The following is a 23,756-nucleotide window of genomic DNA, read 5'->3' on the forward strand; positions in this document are numbered from 1 at the left end:
GATATGGTCTCCCTCTGTTGCCCAGGCTGGAGTACAGTGGCACGACCATAGCTCACTGCAGCCTCAACCTCCTAGGTTCAAGCAATCCTTAGCCTCACACACTGCCCCCTCTTCCCAGCCTAATTTTTAAAACAATTTTTTTTTTTTTTTTTTTTTTTTTTGATAGATACAGGGTCTCGCTATGTTGCCTAGGCCGGTCTCAAACTCCTGGGCTCAAGGGATTGTCCTGCCTCAGCCTCCCAAAGTGCTGGGATTATAGGTGTGAGCCACCGCGCCCAGTCATAAATGCTGTTTTTGTGAAAAATAATACCAAGGGTAAGAATAATTCGAGTATTGCCAGCAGATGGTGTTTATAAAGTTTTTATTTTCCATTTTCTTAAAAATAACATTTGATTTCCTTTATGCATGTGTGGAGTGTACTTGTTTCCTTAGGCTGAGTAATAGGCAGATAAAGACGACACGAGGCAGCGTCCCCAAGTGGAGGCGGGGCGGGACGTGAGAGGATGGGGGTGCAGGGGAAAGGGATGGCTGGATGACTCACGGGACGCTTGAGTGCCCATCAACGCACACACACAGTCTAACACTTGGTTTTTCGATTTTTTAAAGACATCTAAAATTACTGAGAGATACGATTTCAGCACTTAAATCTACAGACGGAAATCCAAGCACTTGAACACAATTCCTAACTCTAAGCTCGGTTATTGCACATCACACAGTTTAAGCAGGCTTCAGGCTGGAAAGCAGTTTGCTCGCTGGGAACTTCCTCAGGATATCTGGGTCTCCTTCTGCACCCGTGGTGTCTTTCCCCTGGGACTACCGCCAGCCTGCAGCCTCTCAAGGACCCCGGGAATCAAAGCTCAGCCATTCGTTCTCCCCAAGAGCTGAGGGCTCGGGCTTTGGTGAAGCAGAGGGTCCCATGTTGATGCCAACGGACCCCACCCCCTCCAAGGTGAAGCTGGAAGCAGGTGGAGCTCATGGAAGGCTGAAGCCAGGCGGGCTGGAGTGAAGAGGTGTGACCACCCCCTACATGTGGGACAACAGGGGGCAGTCAAGATGCCACCACCCACCGCCCCTCCCTTCCAAGCTCCCAGGCCATGCTTCCTTCTCCATCACCCTTGGACCCTCTCTGAGTGGTCTCTCAAGGCACATTTATTTTCTGTGCTCCAACCTACCAGATCTGATCATCCACCTCCCCCGGCACCCACGGGCCAAGGAGGCCTGGGGCAGCCAAGGGGAGTTCCAGGACCAAGCAAGCAAGAAACCGTTCTTTGAACACATGGTTAAGCTTCTTCCAGCATGGCCCTAATTCCCTTACCTGCCTAAGCCAGGGGAGTGGGGGCAGGAAGAAGCAAGGCATCGAGGAGAGGGTGCTGGAGGGGCTGGGTGGCAGGCCCCTTGGTCAAGGGCATGAATCAAGGAGCTGAGGAAGGACCAATCTGCAACCTTGCTCATGAGGAAACCTTCACCTTGTCTAACAAGAAGCCACTTGGAGGCCGACCTTCAGCCCCACTGGGAGCTGCTGTTCTGTCTACCTTTTGAGGGGCCCAGTCTCAGTGGGGCAAAAAGCAGTGTAGAGGCCTCAGAGACAGGCAAGGCTGGACCCCTGCAGTCCTGCCAGAGGCTAGTTCAATCCCTTTTGCTTTCTTCCTAAAACATATTTACAAGGACACACAAACACGTACAGTCAGAAGACCCAGAGACAGAGAGAGCACGTGCCCAGGAGCAGAGGGCAACAACAAGAGGACAGGGAACGCCCTTCCTCTGAATTCCTTCCCTTCCCAGGCCCTCCAGCATCCTTAACAACCCCCACCCCCTGCAGTAGGAAAGTTCCAGAACTCCAGCTGGGGCAGAGGGAAGAGACAGGTAGACTTCAATCCTAGCAAGAGCAAAGTGTCAAGTAGCTCCGAGTCAGAGGCGCGGCTGCCTCAGAGAGCAGAGGGCTGATGTGGAACAGCATTTCCCTGAACTGAGCCGGGGCTGGAGGGGGAGGTGGAGGACAGAGAGAGGACAGGAGGAAGAAGGGGCTGGGGGACCTGGAATGGCACGACACCTCAACAATCAGAACTGGGCTGCAGAATGGGAAGCGGTTTATGGGGCTAAGTGGGGCTCTGCTATTTCCCTCAAGAAGGACTCGGAAGATGCTGATTCCAGGGCAGAGTGAGGGGCAGACAGGGTGAGGCTCTTCTGTAAAGTCCAACAGACACTCGCAGATGCTGGGAGGCTGGGGACTGCCAGGTTGGGAGCTTCACCCAGAGAGCCTCACCGCATTGACCCCACACCCGCCACCCACCCAGCACACAGGAGGCCCCTCCTCACACTCCCAGGCCACCAAGACGGCCCCCAGGTTCACACACAGGCACACACACGCACGCTGCTCTCACGCACTGAAGGGCATCAGTGATGCCCAAGTCTGGGTAAGAAATTCTCCACCAAAGGTGTTAAGGAATTTGCTTCCATGGGGAGAACTTGACGGCTGGGGGAAAACAGCAACAAGCAAGCAAAAGAAATGCACGGGGCCTTTTCTCATCTGGCGAGATGAGCTTACACTGCTCAGGGGATGTTGGGAACAGCGAGGTGGGAGGTGTGGCCGCAGAGCCTAGCTGCACCTGTCCTGTCCCCTCTGACTTCTCACTTTTCCATACTGCAGGCTTCGAAACGGAGCTTGGGGAAGCCCCTCTGCTGGGGCAACCCTAGGGGATCTTCAGAGGGGCCAGAAGGAAACCCCGGGGGGCTGAGGGGAGTGGGGCTGGACATGGCCTGTGGGTGGCTCTCCCCTGGCAGGAGGAAGATCATGGTCTCAGAGCGCGGGAAGCCTGCAGCCTTCGACAGCTGCTTCTCTCTGGGGTCTCAGGGACAGGTCTCTCTGTTGGTCTGGGCAGGATGGGAGTGTTAAGGGCCAGGGAGGAGGTGAGCACACACAACCCTAGCCTAGACCCAGGCTCCTCGCCTGCTGCTGCTGGCCCTCAGGCGCCCTCAAGTGGACGAGGGGACCCCAGCAAGGGGGATGAAGGCAGGAGCAGCACCCCATGGGATGGGCTGCACCAACGGGGAGCCAGGCAGAGGTCAACTGTGTAACCACCGCCCAGTGTCCCCAAGAGAGCAGCCCAGACCATGGCTCCAACACGAGACCCAGAAAAAAGGGACAGGCTATTCCAGGGTCTGGGATTTAGAGCTGCCCCTTCTCAACTCCTAAAAGCTCCTCCAGTCTCTGCAGCCACAGCCTCCTCCTGCTGAGCCGACCCCTCTCCCCACCCTGTTCTACCCGCACCACCTGGGCCCCCTGGGACAGACCTTGGACAGCCTAGCAAGGTACCCTGTCCCCGGCCTCTCAGCTGCTGCCCTCCTCCTCCTCCTCGCCGCCACCTTCATCACTCTGCCTTGGGTTAGGAGAGTTTCTCCAGTGCTTGGGGATCAGCAAAGGGACGGGGCTTGCTGTGGCTGGGCGTCCTGGCCCGTCTCATCTGAGGCTGGTGGGGATGTCACACCACATCGGCCCAGTTTTGGGAGGACCTCAGCCGGTAGACAGCTCCCTGCCCTCCCTCCCCTTTGCAGTGGGGACAGACTCACAGGCCAGAGCTTGACTTCAGAAGCAAGAGGCAGAAGGGCAGGCAAGGGCCGGTCGAGCCAGGGTAGGAACCCAAGGGATCAGGGCTGGGCTGGGGGACGCGGCTGGGGGCATCTCATTTCATGGATTTTGACCTGTCAATTCGTATTTGTGTGTGAATGTATTTTAAAACCAACAACAAAAGGAAAGAAAACAGCTACAAGGAGGCCAAAGCAGCCTTTGGGTGACTCACTCTGCCAGGAGCAGTGTGGATCAAGGACACATTTGTCAGCACATGCCACACACACACGCACACATACACACACGCACGCACACACGAACTCACACTGTTACCCATCCCAGCCATCTGTGCCACACTCATGCCATGCACACTCACACTCCCAGTCCCCCCGGGTGGAGCAGGGTCCTTCTGACTGCATCTCCGGATCCGTTCTCGAAGCTGCCTGCTGCTGCTCAGAGCTCTGCTGTTGAGTCCCCTCCGGCCGCCGGCTCCTGAGGGCATCTACCAGATGTAGCCCCCGTCGTCAGCCTCGCCTGCCTCGCCCTCCTCCTCCTCGGCCTCCTCGCCTGCTTCCTCCGTCTCCTTCTCCTCCTCGTCCTCCCAGCCAACGCCGCTCCCAAAGTCACCCGAGAAGCCCACGATGTCATCTGTGAGGGGACCAAGCCAACAGGGGTGAGGGAGCTTCTGGTACGCCCCCACCTGGCATCCTACGACAAGGGCCCCCCAGGCCCGGGCCCCCAGCAGGCCCCGTGCCGCCCAGCCCGTACCGCAGTCGGGGCTCCCGTGCGTGCGGGTGCCAGTCAGCTCCAGGCCCAGCTGGTCCACACACCAGCAGTCGCCGCTGCTCTGGTCACACTGCATCTTCCGGTAGTAGCCATCCTCGTCGCAGCTCGGGATGAAGATGCCTGAATGAGATGGGGCCAGGCAGGGTCAGAGCAGGGACCCGGGCTGTGGGCCCCTCAGAGAGGTGACCTCCGGCTCTACTCGCTGGAGATGAGGAAACCCGCTTCCTTGAACCACTGCTCAGCCCCTGTGCCAGCTCCCAGCCACCCCATCGGGTTCCCTGACTCTGTGGCCCAGATTTGTAGGACAGCCAGTCTGACTTCACCGGGTTCGACACTCTCCATCCTCCCACAGTTCCTCCAGCCTGGCTGTCCCCTGCCAGGAAAGCCCAGCCTTCTCCTCCCAGCCACTCGGAGTCTGACCTGCCTCCAGGGCCCACTCGCTTTCCTGTAGGCCCCGCAGCTGAAGGTCCTGGGCGCCTGTGTACAGGTCACACTGCTAGTTCTATCTTTTGGGTGTGTCCATTTGTGTGTTGTGTGTTTCCTGACTGGCCCAAGCTAAAGGGTTATGAGGCCGAGGAGTGCGTCTGTCTTGCCGTCCGCTCTGAGCTGGGTCTGTTGCTGTTGTATCTCTGGAGAAGGCCCCCAGGTGTTTATGGAGTATGTGAGGGAGTGTCTCTCGGGGAGCCGCGTCACTCAAACACTAGTCACATGCTTGCTGCAGGAAACTGAACTCAATGGAGGGTTCCAGGGTCCTTCTGTATCCCAAACTCTAGCTCCGGCATGGATGGGCGTAAAATTAGTGCCTAAAACACGCTTTTCTGGGGCGGATTGGGACGCCCTGCCCCCCACAAGGATAGACACAGGAAGGGGGCATCCCTCTCCTGTCTTCCTAGGCCAGGGCCTCCTCTGGGCTCCATGTCTGCCATGAGGCCCAAGGCTTGAGCCACTGGGTCTCAGACGAACCCAGGAAGCCGTCCCCACCTCCTCCTCTGAGTGCCTGGTCCAGCCCCTCACCTGGCTTCTTCTTGGCAGCCTCCTGGATCTGGACGCGCTCCAGCTCTGCCAGGCAGGGGGGCTCTGTGGGGAGAGAAGCAGTCTCTGATGGGGCTGTCCCCTGGTGCTGGGGGGATGCACCGAGCCCTTCAAGGCTTAGAGACCCAGGCAGGGGCTCTGCAAGATGAAAACACCCCGTTTCCGACACAGGGCCGCCCCACAGCAGGGGTGGGAAGCACAGGAGCTCTGTGGCATGAAAACACCCAGTCTCTAATTAGGGGAGCTCATCCCACAGCTGTGGATGACCTGAGGTTCCCCAAGAGGTCCTAGGGACCCGTGAGAGGAGTAACAGGATTCAGAAGAGGAGGTAGGGTGAACACATGGACACCCAAACGTGAGAGACCCCAGGGGAACGTAAAGCTAGAGGGAATGTTAGAGAGAACTCCCAGGCCTGAAAATACAGCCAAACGCTACATGACAACATTTCAGTCAACAATGGATGGTGGTCCCATAAGATTACAACACTATTTTTACTGTACCTTTTCTGTTTTTAGCTCTTTATTTTATTTTATTTTTTGAGATGGACTTTTGCTCTTGTCTCCCAGGCTGGAGTGCAGTGGCGCGATCTCGGCTCACTGCAACCTCTGCCTCCCAGGTTCAAGTGATTCTCCTGCCTCAGCCTCCCAAGTAGCTGGGATTACAGGCGCCCGCCACCATGCCTGGCTAATTTTTGTCTTTTTAGTAGAGATGGGATTTCACCAAGTTGGCCAGGCTGGTCTCAAACTCCTGACCTCAGGTGATCCACCTTCCTCGGCCTCCCAAAGTGCTGGGATTACAGAAATGAGCCACCACGCCCAGTCTATGTTTAGCTATGTTTAGATGCACAAATGCTTGCCATTGTAACACATCGTAACACAACGGTAAGCATTTATGTGTTACATGTTATGTGTCTGCAGTATTCAGCACATAACATGCTGCACAGGCTGTAGCCTGGGAGCAATGGGCCAGGTGCACAGGAGGCCGCACCACCGGGGTCTGTGGAAGCACTCCTGTGATGCTTGCACAGTGAGGAAATCACCTAACGATGCATTTCTCAGAATGTATCCCCCTCGTTAAGTGACGCATGACTGTAACTGGCAGCCAGCCTCTAACTTGTCTGCGACCTTGGGAAGTCCCCACCTCTCCAAGCTGGAAGCCTGCCTGGTTGTAAAATGAGGACAGTTCCCAGCCTCCTGCCCAAGAAAGCTGCTGTACAGAATGGATGGAATGGCCTTCAAAGGCCCGGAAAGTCAAAGTGCTAGAGTGATACAGGTCACAGGAGGGCTGGGCAGTCAGAGTTGAAACAGATCACAATACCACGCATTTGCAGAGGGATTTGTGAATTACATGGTGCTCTGCACAGATTTTCTTGGCACATCCTTACAACAGGCTCCAAGATAGGTATTGTTATTTCCTGATGCAGATGAAGAAGCAGAACTTAGAAAGATGTGGTCACTTGCCGGGGATCCCTGCCTAGCGTATGGTGGGGCTCGGGCTGAAGCTTTGGGCCCTGACTGCCGATCCCCCACCAAGATGGGGAGAACCATCCAGCGAGGAACACCAGGGCTTCCCCAGCTCCGGCCACACAGGTCAGGTGAGCCCTGGGGACCTCAGTCTTTCCAGAGAGGACTCTGGTTTGAAAGCTCTGGCTTCAGGTATATTCAGCTGAGAAATTTCATCACATCTCTAAGGTGGATGACAACGTATGTAATCACTTATTTGGCGGCACAAAATGTAAGATATGCCCAAAAGAAGAATCACCGAGAAGCAAATGCATCTTCAGCTCTAAGACCCTCACTTATACAGCCCTTTCCCAAGCCCTCTGAGGGGCCCCAGAAAGTTTACATTTGTAATTTTTCGTACTCTTTCTTTCCTTTTTTTTTTTTTTTTTTTTTTTTTTGAGACAGGTTCTTGCTCTGTTGCTCAGGCTGGAGTGCAGTGGCACAATCTCAGCTCATTGTAGCCTCAACCTCCTAGGCTCAAGAGATCCTGCCACCTTGGCCTCTTAAGTGGCAGGGACCACAAACGCATGCCACCACACCTGGCTATTTTTTTTTTTCTTCTTCTTCATAGAGATGAGGTCTCCCTGTATTGTTTGGGCTGGTCTCCAACTCCCAGGGTCACATGATCCTCCCACCTTGGCCTCCCAAAATGCTGGGATTTTTTTTTTAACTCTTTCTTAAAGAAGACCTCCAAAAGTATATAAGCATCAGGACCCACAAAATCTGGATCCGCCTGGGAGCCTGCCAAGTAAGGGAGCTGAAAGTGTTGGCTTCCCCAGGTCTTAAAGGATGAAGCCCTGAGGGAGTACAGGAAGTGGGCAAGCTGGGGAAGTGCTGGGTCTGGGGACGTAGCCAAGAAAGAGCCACTCTGACTTCCCAAGAGAGCCTGGAACTTCAGGCAGAGCCCACACGGGTGAGGCAGGGGCCTGGGAGAGGGGTCACACTCACTCTCCCTCCAGAAGCAGAAGCACCACTCAGCAGTGGAGACCCGGCCATCCTTGTAGGTGTCACAGGAGTTGAAGAAGGGACGGATGCAGACCTCGTACTTGTCCAGGTTGATGGCAGCCAGCTCCGTCTGGTCCAGGAAGAGGTCGGCACTGGTGTCCAACTTGGAGAACATCCAGCCAATGGAGTCCTTGCAGCTGGCCCCCAGGCTCTTGTCCAGCCCTGGGAAAAGACCAGGTTCAGGCACGCTTCATCTAGCTCTTCAGTCGTTTCTCCAGCCCTCCAGCCCTCCACCTCACCATCAGCCCCAGCCCTCTGATCTGGGTCTGGGCAGCTTGGAATCTAACCATGGCATTGAGAAACTCGAGAATGGCCAAAGGTCCTTCCTTTCACCTCCACATAGGACTATGCCTGAACCATTCAAAACCCTATTCTGAAAGCCCTTCAGGGAAAAGAATTCCTGCTTTCCCTGGGCTACCCACGTCAGGGTTTAAGCTCCCTCCACCCATGTTAAGTTCTTCCTACTAGCTAACCAGTATCCCTCCTGCTCTGGTGAAAGTCGACTTCTTTGGGGTGAAGGTTCTTTTGGACCCAGAACCTTCTGGGTAGGACCCAGAGTCCGGCAGGAAGGAGCAAGGGCGGGCTGGCTCAGCATACACCTGTGTCCTCAGCCACTTCCCTATCTCCCTCCCTCCTCCAGGCAGAGCAGCAAGCTTCCTACCGCTGGCCGGGCTGGCTGCACTGCTGGCTGAGCCATTCTGCTTGGAGTTCTCATGAAGGAGCTGGAACCAGTCCCGCAGCCGATCTCCCAGGTCAGCCAGGTCCTGACCGGTGCAAGTCTCTGCAGAACAGACAGACAGCATGGAGGGTGAATGTGCAGTGGAGCAGCAGGCTCGATCTCAGTCTGGGATCCTGCCCTACAGGCCAGGAGGCTGAGCAGGGGTCAGGGAGGCAGCAGCAGAAGGGAAGGTGGAAATCGGACTTCCTCTTGAGTCCTCTCCCATCTCCCACCACCTACTCCTTCCTAGCATGAAAAACACACAGCCCAGATTATCTGTGGCTGAGTCTCTCCCTCTGCCCACCTTCCAGGCACCCAGGGGAGAAACAAGGGCTGAGCCCAAGCCTCCTGCTCTGTGTTACCCTGGACCTCTGACCTCACAGCTCCCTCAAGCCTTTCTGCATTTTTGCCACTTCCCTCTTGCTCTGCACACCTCTTCTACCATCCTAGAGCCCTGAAGGAGGTGCCAGGTGGCCCTGCAGTGCCCCCAGCCTGGTGGCCCAGTGCTCTCCTCACCTGGTTTGCCATCAGCAGTGGAGGTGGCCGCCTGCTCCGTGGGGCAGGGGCAGGGGCCCTCGCATCGCACCGCCAGCTGCTTGTTGCTCAGGCACGCCTGTTGCTCCAGCTTACACTGCACACGGGGAAAGGTGGGACAGGGGACTGAGGGCTTACCCCAGGGGTCCCCACAACTGGGGACACCCTCAAGCCTCCCATGGCAGCCTCATCGGCCTCCCCCCATGGAGCACCCATGAACAGCCTGAAGGGCCCCTCTTGGTCCCTCTGCAGACCGAGGTGCACAGTGGAGAGAGTCAGGGCCCGGGAAGCGGGGTCCAGAGCTGGTCCTAGCCATGCAGGCTCCCATGAACCTGCTCGGCCCTCTCTGAGGATTTGTCCCTCCCAGGACACCCATCTCCCCTTCCCTCCCTGCCCCTGTCGCCCCTCCCCTGTGTTAGCTGTCTGTCCCTCCCCCTGGTTCTCATGGCCTGTTCCTTGGTCCCTGTGTAATCAGCCATCAGCCCTTCCCTCAGTGATCTCCGCACAGTCATCCCAGTGGGCTTTTCTCAGCTCTCCTGAGAAGACACCGCACCGCCTATGGAGCATCTAACAATTCCTTGGCCTTCGCTGAGAACTGCTTCTGCCACGGCTGCCTGCTAAAGCCAGGTTCTGAGAGGTTCATGCACTCCTCATCATGAAAGCCTTTTCTCCTGGTCATATCTCTTTCTTCTCATGGGGCGGCTGCTAATGGGAAGCGGGTCATCACAGCACTCGACAACAGTGTCTCACTTGGGAGGCTTGGGTTTCTCCTGCTCGGCAGAGAACAGCAAGGCGCAGAGAGGCCCAGTGACTTGCCCAAGGCCATGGGCCGGGGTGAAAGCCAGATTTGCTGCCGACCTCCACCTCCCTAAAGGACAGCGTGATCCCCGAACCGGGCCGCACTGCAGCGTCCTGCCCAGACCTCGCCCTGGCCTTGGGTTGTGGGACACTAGCTCCTCTTCTTCTCCTCCTCCCCCTGCCAGCTCCTCTGCACCCCTCCCACCTCCTAAATACAGCCTCTGCCCTGGTCTCTTGCTCATTCTCTCTCTCTCTCTCTCTCCTCCCTTTCTTCTCCCTGGTGACCTCATCCCCACAGCAACATCAATCATCACCCACAGCGGGTGACTGAAATCTGCATCTCACTCCAGGAAGGCCCCTCAGCCCTGGCATCCACCCCGAGCCAGCTGTCAGTGCCCTCCCAAACCAAGCAATTCCTGACTCCTTGTTGCCAGTAAAAACATTCATAATCATCATCTGCATTTCTATGTTACTTTTTTTTTTTTTTTTTTTGAGACAAGGTCTCACTCTGTCACCCAGGCTGGTGCAATCATGGCTCACTGCAGCCTCGAACTCCTGGCCTCCACCTCAGCCTCTCAAATAGCTGGAATCACAGGCATATGCCACCACACCCAGCTAATTTTTATATTTTTTGTAGACACAGGGTCTCACTATGTTGCTCAGCCTGGTCTCACACTCCTGGACTCAAGCAATCCACCCGTCTCAGCCTCCCAAAGTGCTGAGATTACAGGCGTGAGCCACCATGACCAGCCTAAAATTTTTTAAATGCTTTCTCAAATATTGTCTCCTGAAATCCTCACAAAAATCCCCATAAGGTGCAAATTCATTCTCCCAGTCAGTTCCTTCTTCCATCGCCTTCTTATGGAGGATTATTTCCTGCTGCCCCAGAATGCCCCTGCTCACTGGTGAACACTGGTGCCTCCCTGTGGAAATCCTCTTCTTCACCCTCTAACAACTGGATGCCAGAGCTCCTTCTTCCACACCCATGGACACTTGGTTGAGGCTTCCCTCAGTTCCTTTGACTTGCAGTTACCTGACCGCAGAGTCTCTTTCAGGCCCCACTCCCTACCTGCACCTATCTGCGGTCAGGTACAGACAGGGTCTGGCTCCAACTCTCAGGTAGTCCCAGCCAGGGCTGCAGGTGGCCCCAGTATGGCTGGCTGCATTGAACGCACTGACCTTGCCATCTGGCCCCACCTCAGTCCTGGAAACCCCTTGGGAGGCCCCAGCTGGGTCATCCTTTCTGCTTCCTGTGGCCTCGGGTGACTCCACCCCCACCCTACCTGGGGCCAGGGCTCCTCACCACAGAGCTGTACGTGTGGCCATCTGAGCCGCAGACAGAGGCAAGCTGGGCCATGTGGCAGGGCTTGCAGATGGAGTCTTTGTTTCCATGGAGTTTCACGGTCGGCTGCTTGATCCTACAGGAGAGGGTGGGGAGCACACCAGGGTGGAGGTGACAATGAGGAAGGAGCAGGGGAAGGGAGGGCTGAGGAGACCTGTTCCAACAGGAAGGCAGCAGCAACCTCCAGCAGATCAGCCCCTTCCTGCCCCTGCCCACCCTCCCCACACTGCTGCCAGATCTTCCTCCAGCTCAGAGGGTTGAAGCAACTGGGCAAGGCATAAATTCCCCCAGCTTTGCTTCTTCCAGGCTTCACTGAGTCCTATGGGGCCTTCAGGTAGCAACTCCAGGTCTGACAGCCAGAGGTAAAAGGGAGTCACACTTCACTTAAGGGGTCAGACCAAATCTGAGGTTGCAAACTGATGACCTCTGGGCCATATTTGGCCACCAAGGGGTTTTTTTTTTTTTTTTTTTAATTGAGTTATTTATGCACTAACATTTACCAAATGGGAGAGTTCACAAAAATACCTGGATTCTTGGCCTTTCTTTGAAAAACGGAAGACGTGGGAGTCCTGGACTTGCATTCCCACATAATGGGCCAGGGCCAAGAAGGAGCTGCCAGGCCTGTGCTCCACAGAGCGGCCCGTGAAAAAACCACTCTTCATGCATTACGTTACCGGCCATGCCCCTGCAGCCTTCTAAGACTGCAACTCCATCTTTCATCTTCTGTGATTCAGGAGAGAAGGGAGGGAACTGGAACCTTTTCCAGGGTCTTGAAGCCAGACAGAGCCTTGTCCTTGGGCTAGAGCTAAGACTTCCTTATTTTTGTTTGTTTGTTTTTTTTTTTTTGTTTTGAGATGGAGTCTCACTCTGTCACCCAGGCTGGAGTGCAGTGGCATGATCTTGGCTCAGCCTCCCAGGTTCAAGCAATTCTCCTGTCTCAGCCTCCCGAGTAGCTGGGACTACAGGCACAAGCGACCATGCCCAGCTAATTTTGTATTTTTAGTAGAGACAGGGTTTCATCATATTGGTCAGGCTGGTCTCGAACTCCTGACCTTAGGTGATCCACCCACCTTGGCTTCCCAAAGTGTTGGGATTACAGGCGTGAGCCACCACACCCGGCTGGAGCTAAGGCTTCCTTAAATGTCCCTCACTCCTTTCTCCTCTGCAAGCTACAACCTCTCACAAGCTACCACCTTAAATATTTCATGAAGTCACTGCATGTCAAAGCTGAAAGGAACCTCAAATTATCTAGTCTAACCTATTTGTCTTAGAGATACTACATCAAGGCCCAAAAAGGAGATGTGACTTTCCCTGGATCCACAGTGTTTGGTAATTGTTCTTATATGGTGTGCCTTTCTCCTCACTAATCTCTTGAATGACTTACTTTAGGTGAAGGCAGCCGCCATGTTGTAAGGACACTCAAGCATCCCTATGGAGGGGTCCACATGACCAGGAACTGAGGCCTCCCACCAAGAGCATAGGAGCGAGCTTGGAAGTGGATCCTCTAGCCCCTGACAAGCTTTCAGATGAAACAGCCCCAGCCAGCACCTTGATTATAACCTCAAGACAGACCCCGAGCCAGAACCATCAAGAGAACAACTTCTGGATTCCAACCCTCAGAAATGATGTGAGATAATACATATTTGCTGTTTTAAGCACTAAGTTTTATAATTTATTTCACAGCAGTAGATGGCTAATTCATAAGGAGAGGGTCAGTTCTTTGAACACACCCCCTCCAGGGCTCCCACCTCCCCAAACCCCTCACCTGTGCTCCAGCTTCTTGCGACTGATGCACATGGCCCGCTGGTAGCCCTGGGCGATGCACACTTTGTGGCGGCTGCACTTTACCTTCTGGCAGGGGTCCTTGGTGGTGTCCAGGGCTACAGGGGCACAGAGTCAGGACACAGGTCACCTGGGAGAACCCAAGAACCTCCAGCCCCGCTTCTGAGCTGGGAGGCCTCTCCCTCCAGCAGCCCGTGATAACCAGAGCTCCTGAGCTCAGGAGTCCCATCCCCACCGGGGCCTGGTTGCTCAAGGAGCCTCCAAGCGGGGTCAGGGCTTGCCCTCTGGTCTCAAGTCTTCACACTTGTCAGTCACCTTCCCCAGCTGGGAGAGTCATGTTACCTTCATCTCCTTGCTGATTGTCCTCCCAGCTCTTGATGTAGTCGTCCTAGAGGACAGAGAGGGACAAGGGAGAAGGGAAGGGCTAAGATCCATATCCCAGAGGTTCAACTGCGGGGCCAAGGAGAGGCCGGGCCAGCGATGCCATGTGCCAATGGCCGTCATCCTGGTGGCTGACTCCTGTCCACCCAGGCCCTACCAGCTGCCTTCCCCACACCTCCATCCCTGTAAACCCATGTCTAGAATCCTTTCCAGCCTCTCCCGTGAGCTCCTTATTGCCCCCACGCCACACTGGAGGCTGGCAGAGAAAGCAAGTCAGAGTGAGGGTGTGGAGGGACAGGAGGGGAGGGGGTGTGCTCTGCAGAGACCACACAGACTGGGCCCCCGGCAGTACTCACCTCTACTTCCTGGAGATCAGGGAACAGCCACAGGCCATGGAAAACGGAGCAGGAGGAGAAAGGGAGAAAGATGGGGATATCAGTATGAGGCCCTCTGGTGTTTCTGGGGTCCACCCCCTCGTCATGTGGCCATGGGTGCTGAGCAATGGCCTTTGATGGCTGGTTCCTCTGACCCCCAGGAACCCCAATAGGAGGCCAGTATTCTTAGGTCTTCACCACAGAGCTTAAGACTGGCCTTAGGAGAAGAAGAGGCTTTTTCTTTGAGAGGGTGGGGCACCCCCCACTCCATTCCCAGCCCCACCACCAAGACAGATGTCCCAGGGGCCCACACTGCACAGGAACAGAGCTTCTCATGCCTGTGCCCTGGGTGTCCCAGAAACTGCCTGAGAAACGGTGCACTGTCTGTCTCCTGCCAAGGCCCCTTCCTTGTCAGTCCCCTCTCCTGACCTCTGCCCACCATGTGAGTGAGGCGGGAGGAAGGCCCTCTCATTCAGGCTGCAAAGGGATGCTTTTTGCTCAAGGTCTCACTTCTCTACAGAGCTCAGCTGGTGCACGGAGTGAGTGGGGAGGCCGTGCCTGTGATGTGGCTTCCCCAGTTATCACAGTTCAGCTTCAAATCCTCGGAGGCAGAGGACCCAGAAAGGGTCCTACGAGGTCACCTGGTCCAGCCCCCTCTTTGTGCAGAAGAATGCCCATAGACAGGAGATGACCTGACCCAGGTCCTCCTGTCACAGAACCCCGGTCTCCCGACACCCAGCACAGCTCTTCTTGCTACAACACACTCTCTGAGGCCTAAGACACAAGGGAGACCTTCTCACCCCGCTCTGGCTGCAGGGGCCTCTCGGGCCATGGACCACAGAGTGGCCAGAGGCAGAGCGCCTCCCACCCAACCCGGCTCCCTGGTAAGAACACTCAACTTATCTGGCTTCCTCCCTTTCCCCTACAGGGCAGAGACAGTTGCTAAAAAAACACCAAACAGTCCCAGGGCACTCCTGGTGGAAGCTCTGCCAGGCAGGCAAGGAGGGGGCTTCCCAGGCCTGGAGGCTGGCAGTTGCAAGGACCAGCTGCCCACTTCCTCTGCGTGGGGCTCCAGGAGGGGCTCTGGGAGCCGGCGGGGAGAAGGACATGAGAAGTCAGGCGCAGCTGCCCCCTTCATCCTGAGTTCTGCCCTAGCCCAAAGGAACAGAGATGTGCAGGGGTGAGCAGAGCTGTCAGGTCTGGGGGAAAAGCACATGGGGCCATGGCACCGAAGGGCACCCACATGCATGCAGCAGTGGGCACACAGAACGGTTCCTAAAGGGCTTTGAAATTCCAAGGCCTTCAGGCTTCTGAAGCCTCCCCTGGAAGCTGGCAAGCATCAGAGCAGGCAGGGTGAGGCCTCCTGGACAAAGGCCAGAAGGGGCCAGACCCGAGCAAGCAGTTGGCATCACCACCGAGAAAGACACGGTGTGCACAGGCATAGATCCGAGTGCATGCTTCTGTGCGTGTGTGCATTTATGCAGACCCAGGTGCACCCATGCACACTCACAGGTCTGTACTATGTAGCGTGTGTGTGCAGGCGCGTTTGTGTGTATGCACATCCTCATTTATGCACAGGTGGACATATGCACACACGTGTGTAGCTACAGTAGGAAAACAAGGACACTAACAAGGACATTGTTCACCCAGTGCCAGATGGTTTTTATCCAGAAGTGAGGTGACAAAACCCACTCTGTGAGCAGCCTCCAGTTTCGCACTCGAGGTTCTCCCTCAGGCTGGCCTTCCTGCCTCTTCCGCAGTGCGAGAGGGAGGCAGCAGGAGACAGGAAGGAGGGAGAGGGTGGGAGGACCACAAACTGCCCCCGTGAGGGCCCAGGCCGGCTCTCTCCCGCTCTCTTCTTCTTTCTCTTGCTTTCACCTGCGTCCCCTTGTGTTCCTGTGTCCGTCTCTCCTCTGTCTCTCTCACTGAGCGAGCCTCTTCCTCACCCCTCCGCTCGGCCCACACCTGGCCCACACATACCTGTCCCAGCAGCCAAGAGTCCCGCAGCCCCTGGGCCCAGGAGCAGACAGAGGAAGGCTGCAGGGGTGCTTCCTGGGAGCCTGCGGGGCACCTGGCCTCACACCCACCCCATCCCTGGGGCTTGACCTGAGCGCTCCTGAGCTCCTAGGCAAGCTTCTGCGGAGGCTGCAGGCACCACTTCCCTCATTTGCTAAAACCAACGAAGCCTTCTCCAGGAGCTCCTCGGAGTTCAGGGGTCCCCTGCTGGGGGTCCACCCCATAGGAGATGGAGGGAGGCCAAGGGAAGTGCAGCTGCTGAGGCCATGATGACAAGGGTTGGGGCAAAAGTGGCAACTGGTCTCCATCAGCTGGGGTCTTCCCATCTGTACCCATCATCCCCTGGGGCAGGGGTGGGGACAAGACTGCAGGTGACAGGAAATGGCTGGGTTCTGGGAGGGAGGTATGAGCCCTCAACCATACCTGCCCTCAACCAACAAGATCTGTGTGCCCATAACCCACCTGCCCAGAGTGGGAGTACGGAAGGCACCTCCAGCCTCTGGGCGTCATCTGAGGCCCCTGATACTTCCATTCTCTGGCCCAACCCTGCTGCCTTAACCTCCAGCCAGGCTGTGAGTGGAATCTTTGGGACTCAGTACATAGTGGATTCTCAAAGATCAAGACCAAGAATTTCTGATTAGAAATTTGGGGGAAAGTGGGGATGGGGTGGGAGTTCTAAGAAAGGGACTTCCCCAGCAGCTCCACCATCCCCCACTCCCCTCCTGACTCAGTTGGCAGGGAGGCAGCCCCTTCTGTGCAAAGCACTGCCCCAGGTTCCAGCCTCTGCTTTTTGCCTCTGCTGTGGCCAGGTTGGGCGGGAGGGATGGAGGGGCCCCGGTGGATCTGGATTCCAGGACCCTCCCTCCCAGGAGAACAAAGACAGCCAGCCAGAGAGGGACGAGGAGAGCAGGGCCCTGGGGTCCTGCAGATCCCCAGGCTTCCCCTGACCAGCGCACCTTGGGCAAGCACCCGACCTCAAGGGGCTCAGTGCCTCACAGGACTACTCAGAGATTAAAGCAGATGGCACCTGTGGGGTGCCTGGGATCCAAGAAGCACTTAACAAATCAATGCTGAAAAGGCCCCGGACTGTGGGTGGGGAAATGGGGGACAGAGATGCCACATGAGGAACCCCAAAAAAGTGGAGAGGGAGAGGCCACCACGGGGACAGCAGAGACCATAGGCGGTGTGAGGAGAGTCCCCCAGGGGGTCTTGCGGGGAGGCAGGATGAGGAAGTCCTGTGGGCAACTTGGGAGTGGCCACTCTGAGGGCAAAACCCGGGGACACACTGAGGGGCCCCTGAGGCCAGGTGTGGGCTGGTGCCACCTTTAAGCTGAAAAGAAGGTGTTTGTTGGCAAGTGCGAATAATGCCTTTCAGTGCAGCGTTGTCTATTTCTGGCACCCCAGTGGGCTCATTAGCAGTTGTGAGAAATGGTCTCATCAGGGCACCTGGGGCTTCTCAGGAAACAGAGGCCCCGTTCTACACCTGAGAGTGCTGGCAGGTGGCTCTGCTGCCAATGTCACCTGGAAAATGGGGATTTGGAAGAGCCCATGGCTTGTATTGCATGGTGCTTAGATATGCTTATCTATCTACCTACCTATATGAGTAAAGCTTTTAATTAAAAAACTTTTATTTAATAGAGATGGGGGTCTTGCCATGTTGCCCAGGCTGGTCTTGAACTCCTGGGCTCAGGCAATCGTCCTGCCTTAGCCTCCCACAGTGCTGAGATTACAGGCGTGAACCACTGTGCCCAGCCTGCATGGTGCTTTTAGAGTAAGTTCTCTCCAGGAATTTGGATGGGTCTGCCTTTTATCTTCACAGTCCTATGAAGTAGTCAGAGCCAACAGGATCAACACCAGAAGAAAGGAGAAAACGAAGGTTCAGAGAGGAACAGCAACTGGCCAGAGCTCGCAAGACAAAAGAGGAAATGAGCCAGGGTTCCCCATCCCCTACTCCCACCCCACAAGTTAGAGTATCTCTCCTTAAGAGAGGACCAGTGTCTGCACTGAGGAGGAGGAGGTAGAGAGAGGACATAGAAGGGGCATTGGACCAGGAGTCCACTTTCAGCCTGGCCCACGGCGTGTCCTCAAACCAGTCACTTCCTTACTGTGCCATGAGAACCTCAGTGGTGACTGTGCCTTAGAATCAGCCGAGGAGCTCTTTATTTTCATTTATTTATTGAGACAGGGTCTTGTTCTGTCACCCAGGCAGGAGTGCAGTGGCACAATCATAGCTCACTGTAGCCTCAAACTCCCAGGCTCAAGCGATCCTCCTGCCTTGCAAGTACCTGGGACCACGGGCATGTACCACCATGCCTGTCTAACTTTTGGTATGGTTTTTTTCATAGAGATAGGGTCTTGATATGCTGCCCAGGCTGATCTCCAACTCCTGGGCTCAAGTGATCCTCCTGCCTCAGCCCCCCAAAGCACGGGGTTACAGGCATGAGCCACCGTGCCCTTTCCTGAGGAGCTTTTTAAATCTTCCAGCACCCACGTGCTACCCGAGACTTCTGGAATCCCATGGGCAAGACCCAGCTTGGGCCAGGCTTCTGCGCCGGCTCTAGGCAGGCAGCTTAGAGACCACTGGGCCAGCCATGAGGCCTCAGGTCCCTCCCGCTCTGTGCTTATGTCTAATACTTTTCTGATGTTCTTGGGTGTCTTCACCCCAAATACGGGGCCTCTGGGATGAAAAAGAGCAGCCGTTCTTCCTCCCTCCGAGGGTGCCTCGGAGCACACAAAGCAATACAAGGTGCGCTGAGGAACAGGCTGGTCCCGGGAGAACCCAGGCTCCTGCTTCCCATTCCAGGCCTGTTCCTGCAGCAGGCTCACAGTGCCACCCTCGCCAACCCAAAGACTGTCCTGCCCCTTCCCCTCCCAAATCCCTCTTGCCTGCCCTCCCTGCCCTCCACCCACTGGCCTGGACCACCCCAACTCGAACAACTGCAGCGCCTCCTGAGGGTCTCCCTCCTCCCACCATCTTCCACATGGCTGTGGCCACCCAGATCCTTCCAGAACACAATTCTGACCCGGTCTCTCCCTCCTTGAAACTGAATATACAGTTTGATCTCATTTTGGGGAAAAAGAAAGTGAGTAGGTGAAAAGGATTTATACCAAAATGGTAATAGTCATTTCCTCTGCTGGGTAGGAATACAGAGAATTCTGACATCTTTCTGCTTTTCTCCAACTTTCCCCAAAATTTCTGCAATGAACATATATTACTTTGTAATAAAGGGAAAAATCATAATCATAATCATAATAAACATAAATAATAAAATAAATTCTAAAAATAATAAAAAATATAATAAGTATTATATTTTGAAAGCCCTTCACGGGTTCCCTGTCACCTACAGAAGAAATTCCATCTTCTCTTGATCTCTCCCTGGCTACCCCGGCTCCAGGTCCCTCCTGCAAGGTTCCAGCATGGCCAGCACAGCCTTCGCCATCTGGAATGCGAGTTCACATCAGCCCCAGAATTTCTACTCATCTCCCAAAACCCAGCTCAGCCATCATCTTCCCAAGCCCCACTCCTTATCCTTCAGGCCAGCTGCGCCTCACAGAAGTCTACCATTGCTCCAGTGACACCAGGCAATGTCGCCTCTGCCTCACTCCGCCCTAGTTAGATGGCCAGTTCCTTGGATGCCCTCCTTGAGGGCAGAGACCATGTAAATTTCTTCTCTCTATGCCCAACATCTAGTAATACACACTCCTAACACTGGCTGACATCTTTACAGCAATTACCACGTGGCAAGCATTATGCTAAACACTTTACATTCATTGGCTTGTTTCCTCTTCACAACAATTCTAAGAAACACTACTATTATCTCCATGTCTCAGATGATAAAATTGAGGCTCAGAGAGGTTAAGTGACTTATGCAGGGTCACACAGCAATTGCAAAGGAGAAGAGTGCTGCACCCAGAAATGTGATTCCAGAATCTGTGCCCCTAACCAGTACTCCATGAATGTTAGCTGATGAAAAAAGTCCCAGGCCAGGGGTGGGTCCCAGGAGGCCCAATCCCAGCCCACAGGTGGTTTCTCCTACCTCACCAACTCAGCTTCAAGCCCTAGGCAGGGAGTTTTGCAGTTAGGAGGGGAGGGTCTGGCAGTGGAAGGGGAAGACACCTGGGGGCCCCTGTTCTCCAGGCATTTTTCAGAAACCCCTTCACACGACCCCTGGTTTGGCTGGTTTGGAGCTAACCCATCTCCAGCTTTGATCTCTGCAGCTCAGCTCAGTTGCCATGGAGACGGTGCCCACTGCGCCAAGCTGGGGAGACAGCAGTGAGTGCGCAAGCCTAGTCAGGCTTAGGGGGCACATGCTGGGTGTTTCCAAGTGCTGTTTACTTCCTGTCATTTTAATTAGCACCCAAATCACCCGCTCACTTCACAGCTTGAATTAACCCAATCTCTCCCAGCTTCTCCATCTGGTGGGAAGCTTGGGACCCAGCAGCGCATCGGCAAAGAAGAGCAGCCCTCCAGATCCTGGCTTATGGGGTCAAGATCCACCTGCTTCTTTGCAGCACAGTGTGACAGGGAGACCTTACCCCTACACCCCTCACCACCAAGGATTCGGGGGCCTGGGCTTCTGCTTGGTCTTGCCACGGACTGCCAGCAAGTGAGTTGCTTCCCTTGCTGGACTGGCTTCCTTGGCTGTAAAATAAGGATGACCCCCTTGCCTTCCCCTCTGAGCTACAGAAGAACCCAAGCAATCATGTCTGCAAGAGCACTTTGTGAACTGAAGCTCTGTACTTTCAAAAGACACAAGACAGGACGCCTGAACCCCGGGTTCTCTGGCACACACCCGGCGAGCGTAGGGACAGTGCTGGGCAGAGGCTCTGTAGGGTCTCACTGTTACAAGGGGCCTCAATATGGGTGTCTGACATTGTCTCCACTTGCCACACAGCCAGAAGCACAGCAAGAGGACGGAAATAAGACGGTCATCATAAGACTGAATACACCACAACTTCCCTAACCTTGCTACGGATTTCTTCATTTTTTAATAGACCAAGGATCTCTAAAAATGGAAGTGGGCCAGGCCTGGCTCAGCATCTGAGAGGCCCTGTACCTGCCATTATTTTGGCCTCATTCCTCAGGCAAGGGAGCCTGTGATGGAGGCCAGTCCACCGAAGAAGGCCCAGGACTGGAAAGAAGTTGGCCTCTGTGGCCTTCTCCTGCCCTCCCTGGAAATAGCCACAGGGCACAGAGAGAAGGACCCAGAAAAGAGCGAGGCGGGGCCCAATGGTGACACCTGGGATCCTCCTCTGCTGAGGATTAACACCCCATCACACGCCCGGGAGAGGGCACTTGGGGAGGCAGCGTCCCTGCGAGGGGGTGGGGGTGGCTGGGCAGGGGGGTGGGGGGCAGAGGGGCCAGGCCTAAATACTTGCCTCTCTTGGAGGCGGCGGCAGAGGCTGTGTTAGGCCTGGATAAACAGAAGGAGACAGGCATCTAGAAGACTCCAGCCTCCCACCTCCTCTGCCCCCAGAGGAATTTCCTTGGAGGGCAAAAATGTGCTTATCACCACTCCCCGCGTGCCAGGAGCCGGGCTGGGCCTGGGCTCAGGTATGCCTGTGCCAACACCCACCTGATGCCCGGGGCCTGACCTCCCTGCTGGTCCAGTGGCATTTTGGTGGTTGCCCTAATCCTTGGTCCCTGCCCCAATAGTCCATAAAGGGCAGAGAACAGTGGGCAGAGTGAAAGGCCCGGGGCTGTGTTCTGAGCTGCCTCAGGACCCTGGTTTCCCTTCTGGAACATGGGGATGGGAATCAGAATTCAAGCCCCAGGGAGGTCTGAGGGAGACCCCGGGGCTGGAGCTGAGCCACAAGCCATGGTGCAGGGGAAGAGCCCCGGGCCGCAAGAGGAGCAGTGTTGCAGGTGCCTGCCCTTTCTCTGGTCCTGTTTCTTTTTTTTTTTTTTTTTTGCCCTTTCTTCGGCCCTGTTTCTCTTTTTTTTTTTTTTGAGACAGAGTCTCGCTCAGTCGCCCAGGCTGGAGTGCAGTGGCCAGATCTCAGCTCACTGCAAGCTCCACCTCCCGGGTTTACACCATTCTCCTGCCTCAGCCTCCCGAGTAGCTGGGACTACAGGCACCCGCCACCTCGCCCAGCTAGTTTTTTGTATTTTTTAGTAGAGACGGGGTTTCACCGTGTTAGCCAGGATGGTCTCGATCTCCCGACCTCGTGATCCGCCCGTCTCGGCCTCCCAAAGTGCTGGGATTACAGGCTTGAACCACCGCGCCGGGCTGGCCCTGTTTCTTCACCTGTGAAATGTGGGGCTCAGTGCTTCTGAGCCTCCAGGGTTCTGCTCCCCCAGTTCTTCCAAACTGAGAACTTGGAGATTAGCAGAATAGGAGCCTGAACGATTTCAGACTCTTTGCGTCCTCTGCCCTGTGCCAGGGGACAAGGGGTCAGGGAAGGAGCGAGTTGTTTGCATCCAGGCAGAGGTAAGACACCAGCGGGGTCTGGCTTACCCTTCTGTACAGGGCAGCCTTGACAGATTGGCAGGTGTCAGGGCAGAGAGCAGGAGGGGGCTGCATGCCCCGCCCTACAGAAGCTGTTCTCTACCCGAGGGAGCCCTGTCCCCACCATCCACATGTCTGATAAGTGACTATTATGGCACACTCTGTGGGCATAATAAGGTGTGAGAGTGGGGAAGAGGCTCAGAGCACCCTCTCCACAGGATAAAGTAGGAGACTGGCTGCAGCCAGGGACAGGCACAGAGGGCTGAAGGACAGGGAGACCTGGGGACAGTCGTCCTTCATTTTATCATTCACTCCCTTATCCCACAAATGAATCACTGAAATTCAGGGAGCTGAGCGTGTTGCTGTGTTTGTCCCAATGTTTTGGGGTTCAGGAAGAGGAAGAGATCTCCCCAAATCACCAGCACAGTCAGACCAGCCCCCTAGCCCCTCTTTATTTGAACCCACAGCACTGCTACTTCGAGAGGAGAGGGAGGGGTGCAGAGAATGTGCTGGATGAGATCCTGTCTGGTTCTAACATGCCACAGTGCACACGTTTACACTGAGCACCTACTGTGTGCCACACGTTTACACTGAGCACCTACTGTGTGCCAAACACCCCATGCAATGCTCTGGGGATGGGGTGGTAAGCTATGCAAGGCAGGCTGTTCCCAGACCCTGTCCTCAGGGGATTACGATGGGAGGAATGTGACAAACATACATTACAAATACCAGCAGGAGGACTCTGAAGATACAGCCCGCAGTTTAAGTGATGCTATGAGGTGGCATCTAAACCTGTGCCAAATGAGTTATGGCCAATAAATGCTGCAGGAACCCCAAGGAAGGAGCCACACCTGCAACTGGATGCTGGCCAAGCCCTTGGGCGGTCAGAGGCTGGCACACTTCAAGAGCCACAGCCAGGCCAGGTCTGCACACTGAGGCTGGGCACAGTGGTATCTAAATTCTGTATCCAGGCCTAGGCCTGGGCATACATTTTTCCCATCCACAACTCTAAGAAGACCCACATTGCTCCTGCAAGGAGACGCACAGAGATGGCGTTGTAGACTGCATGTTTGTGTCCCCCCAAACCCAAATGCTGAAATCCTGACCTCCAATGGGAGTTGACTAGGAGGTGGGGTCTTGGGGGGGGTGGTGGATTCAATTTAGGTAAGCCATCAGGGTAGAGCCCTCATCAGGGTCTGTTTAAGAGGCTAGAGGCTGGCACGGTGGCTCATGTCTGTAATCCTAGCACTTTGGGAGGCAGAAGGGGGTGGATTCCTTGAGTCCAGGAGTTCAAGACCAGCCTGGGCAACATGGTGAAACCCCCTATCTACAAAAAATACAAAAATTAGCCAGGTGTGGTGGTGTGTGCCTGTGATCCCAGCTACTTGGGAGGCTGAGGTGGGAGGATCGCTTGAGTCCAGGAGGTGGAGGTTGCAGTGAGCCAGAACTGCATCACTGCATTCCAACCTGGG

General features: G+C 55.3%; 1 protein-coding gene across 1 annotated transcript in view; it reads right to left on the reverse strand.

The window, feature by feature from the left end:
• Positions 1 to 344: 344 nt before the first annotated feature.
• The window catches only part of SPOCK2 (SPARC (osteonectin), cwcv and kazal like domains proteoglycan 2), a 29,181-nt gene continuing 5,769 nt past the window's right edge, over positions 345 to 23,756 (reverse strand). The window contains exons 2-11 of the mRNA XM_023204996.1: positions 13,802 to 13,810; positions 13,407 to 13,452; positions 13,048 to 13,162; positions 11,244 to 11,358; positions 9,125 to 9,239; positions 8,552 to 8,671; positions 7,834 to 8,052; positions 5,366 to 5,428; positions 4,334 to 4,471; positions 345 to 4,213 (exon numbers count right to left, since the gene is read on the reverse strand). Coding sequence (XP_023060764.1) covers positions 4,068 to 4,213; positions 4,334 to 4,471; positions 5,366 to 5,428; positions 7,834 to 8,052; positions 8,552 to 8,671; positions 9,125 to 9,239; positions 11,244 to 11,358; positions 13,048 to 13,162; positions 13,407 to 13,452; positions 13,802 to 13,810 — 1,086 coding nt within the window. The 3' untranslated portion in view covers positions 345 to 4,067. The remainder of the gene's footprint in view (positions 4,214 to 4,333; positions 4,472 to 5,365; positions 5,429 to 7,833; positions 8,053 to 8,551; positions 8,672 to 9,124; positions 9,240 to 11,243; positions 11,359 to 13,047; positions 13,163 to 13,406; positions 13,453 to 13,801; positions 13,811 to 23,756) is intronic.

The sequence above is a fragment of the Piliocolobus tephrosceles genome, chromosome 9, assembly GCF_002776525.5.
Source record: "Piliocolobus tephrosceles isolate RC106 chromosome 9, ASM277652v3, whole genome shotgun sequence".
NCBI classification, from domain to species: Eukaryota; Metazoa; Chordata; class Mammalia; order Primates; family Cercopithecidae; genus Piliocolobus; species Piliocolobus tephrosceles.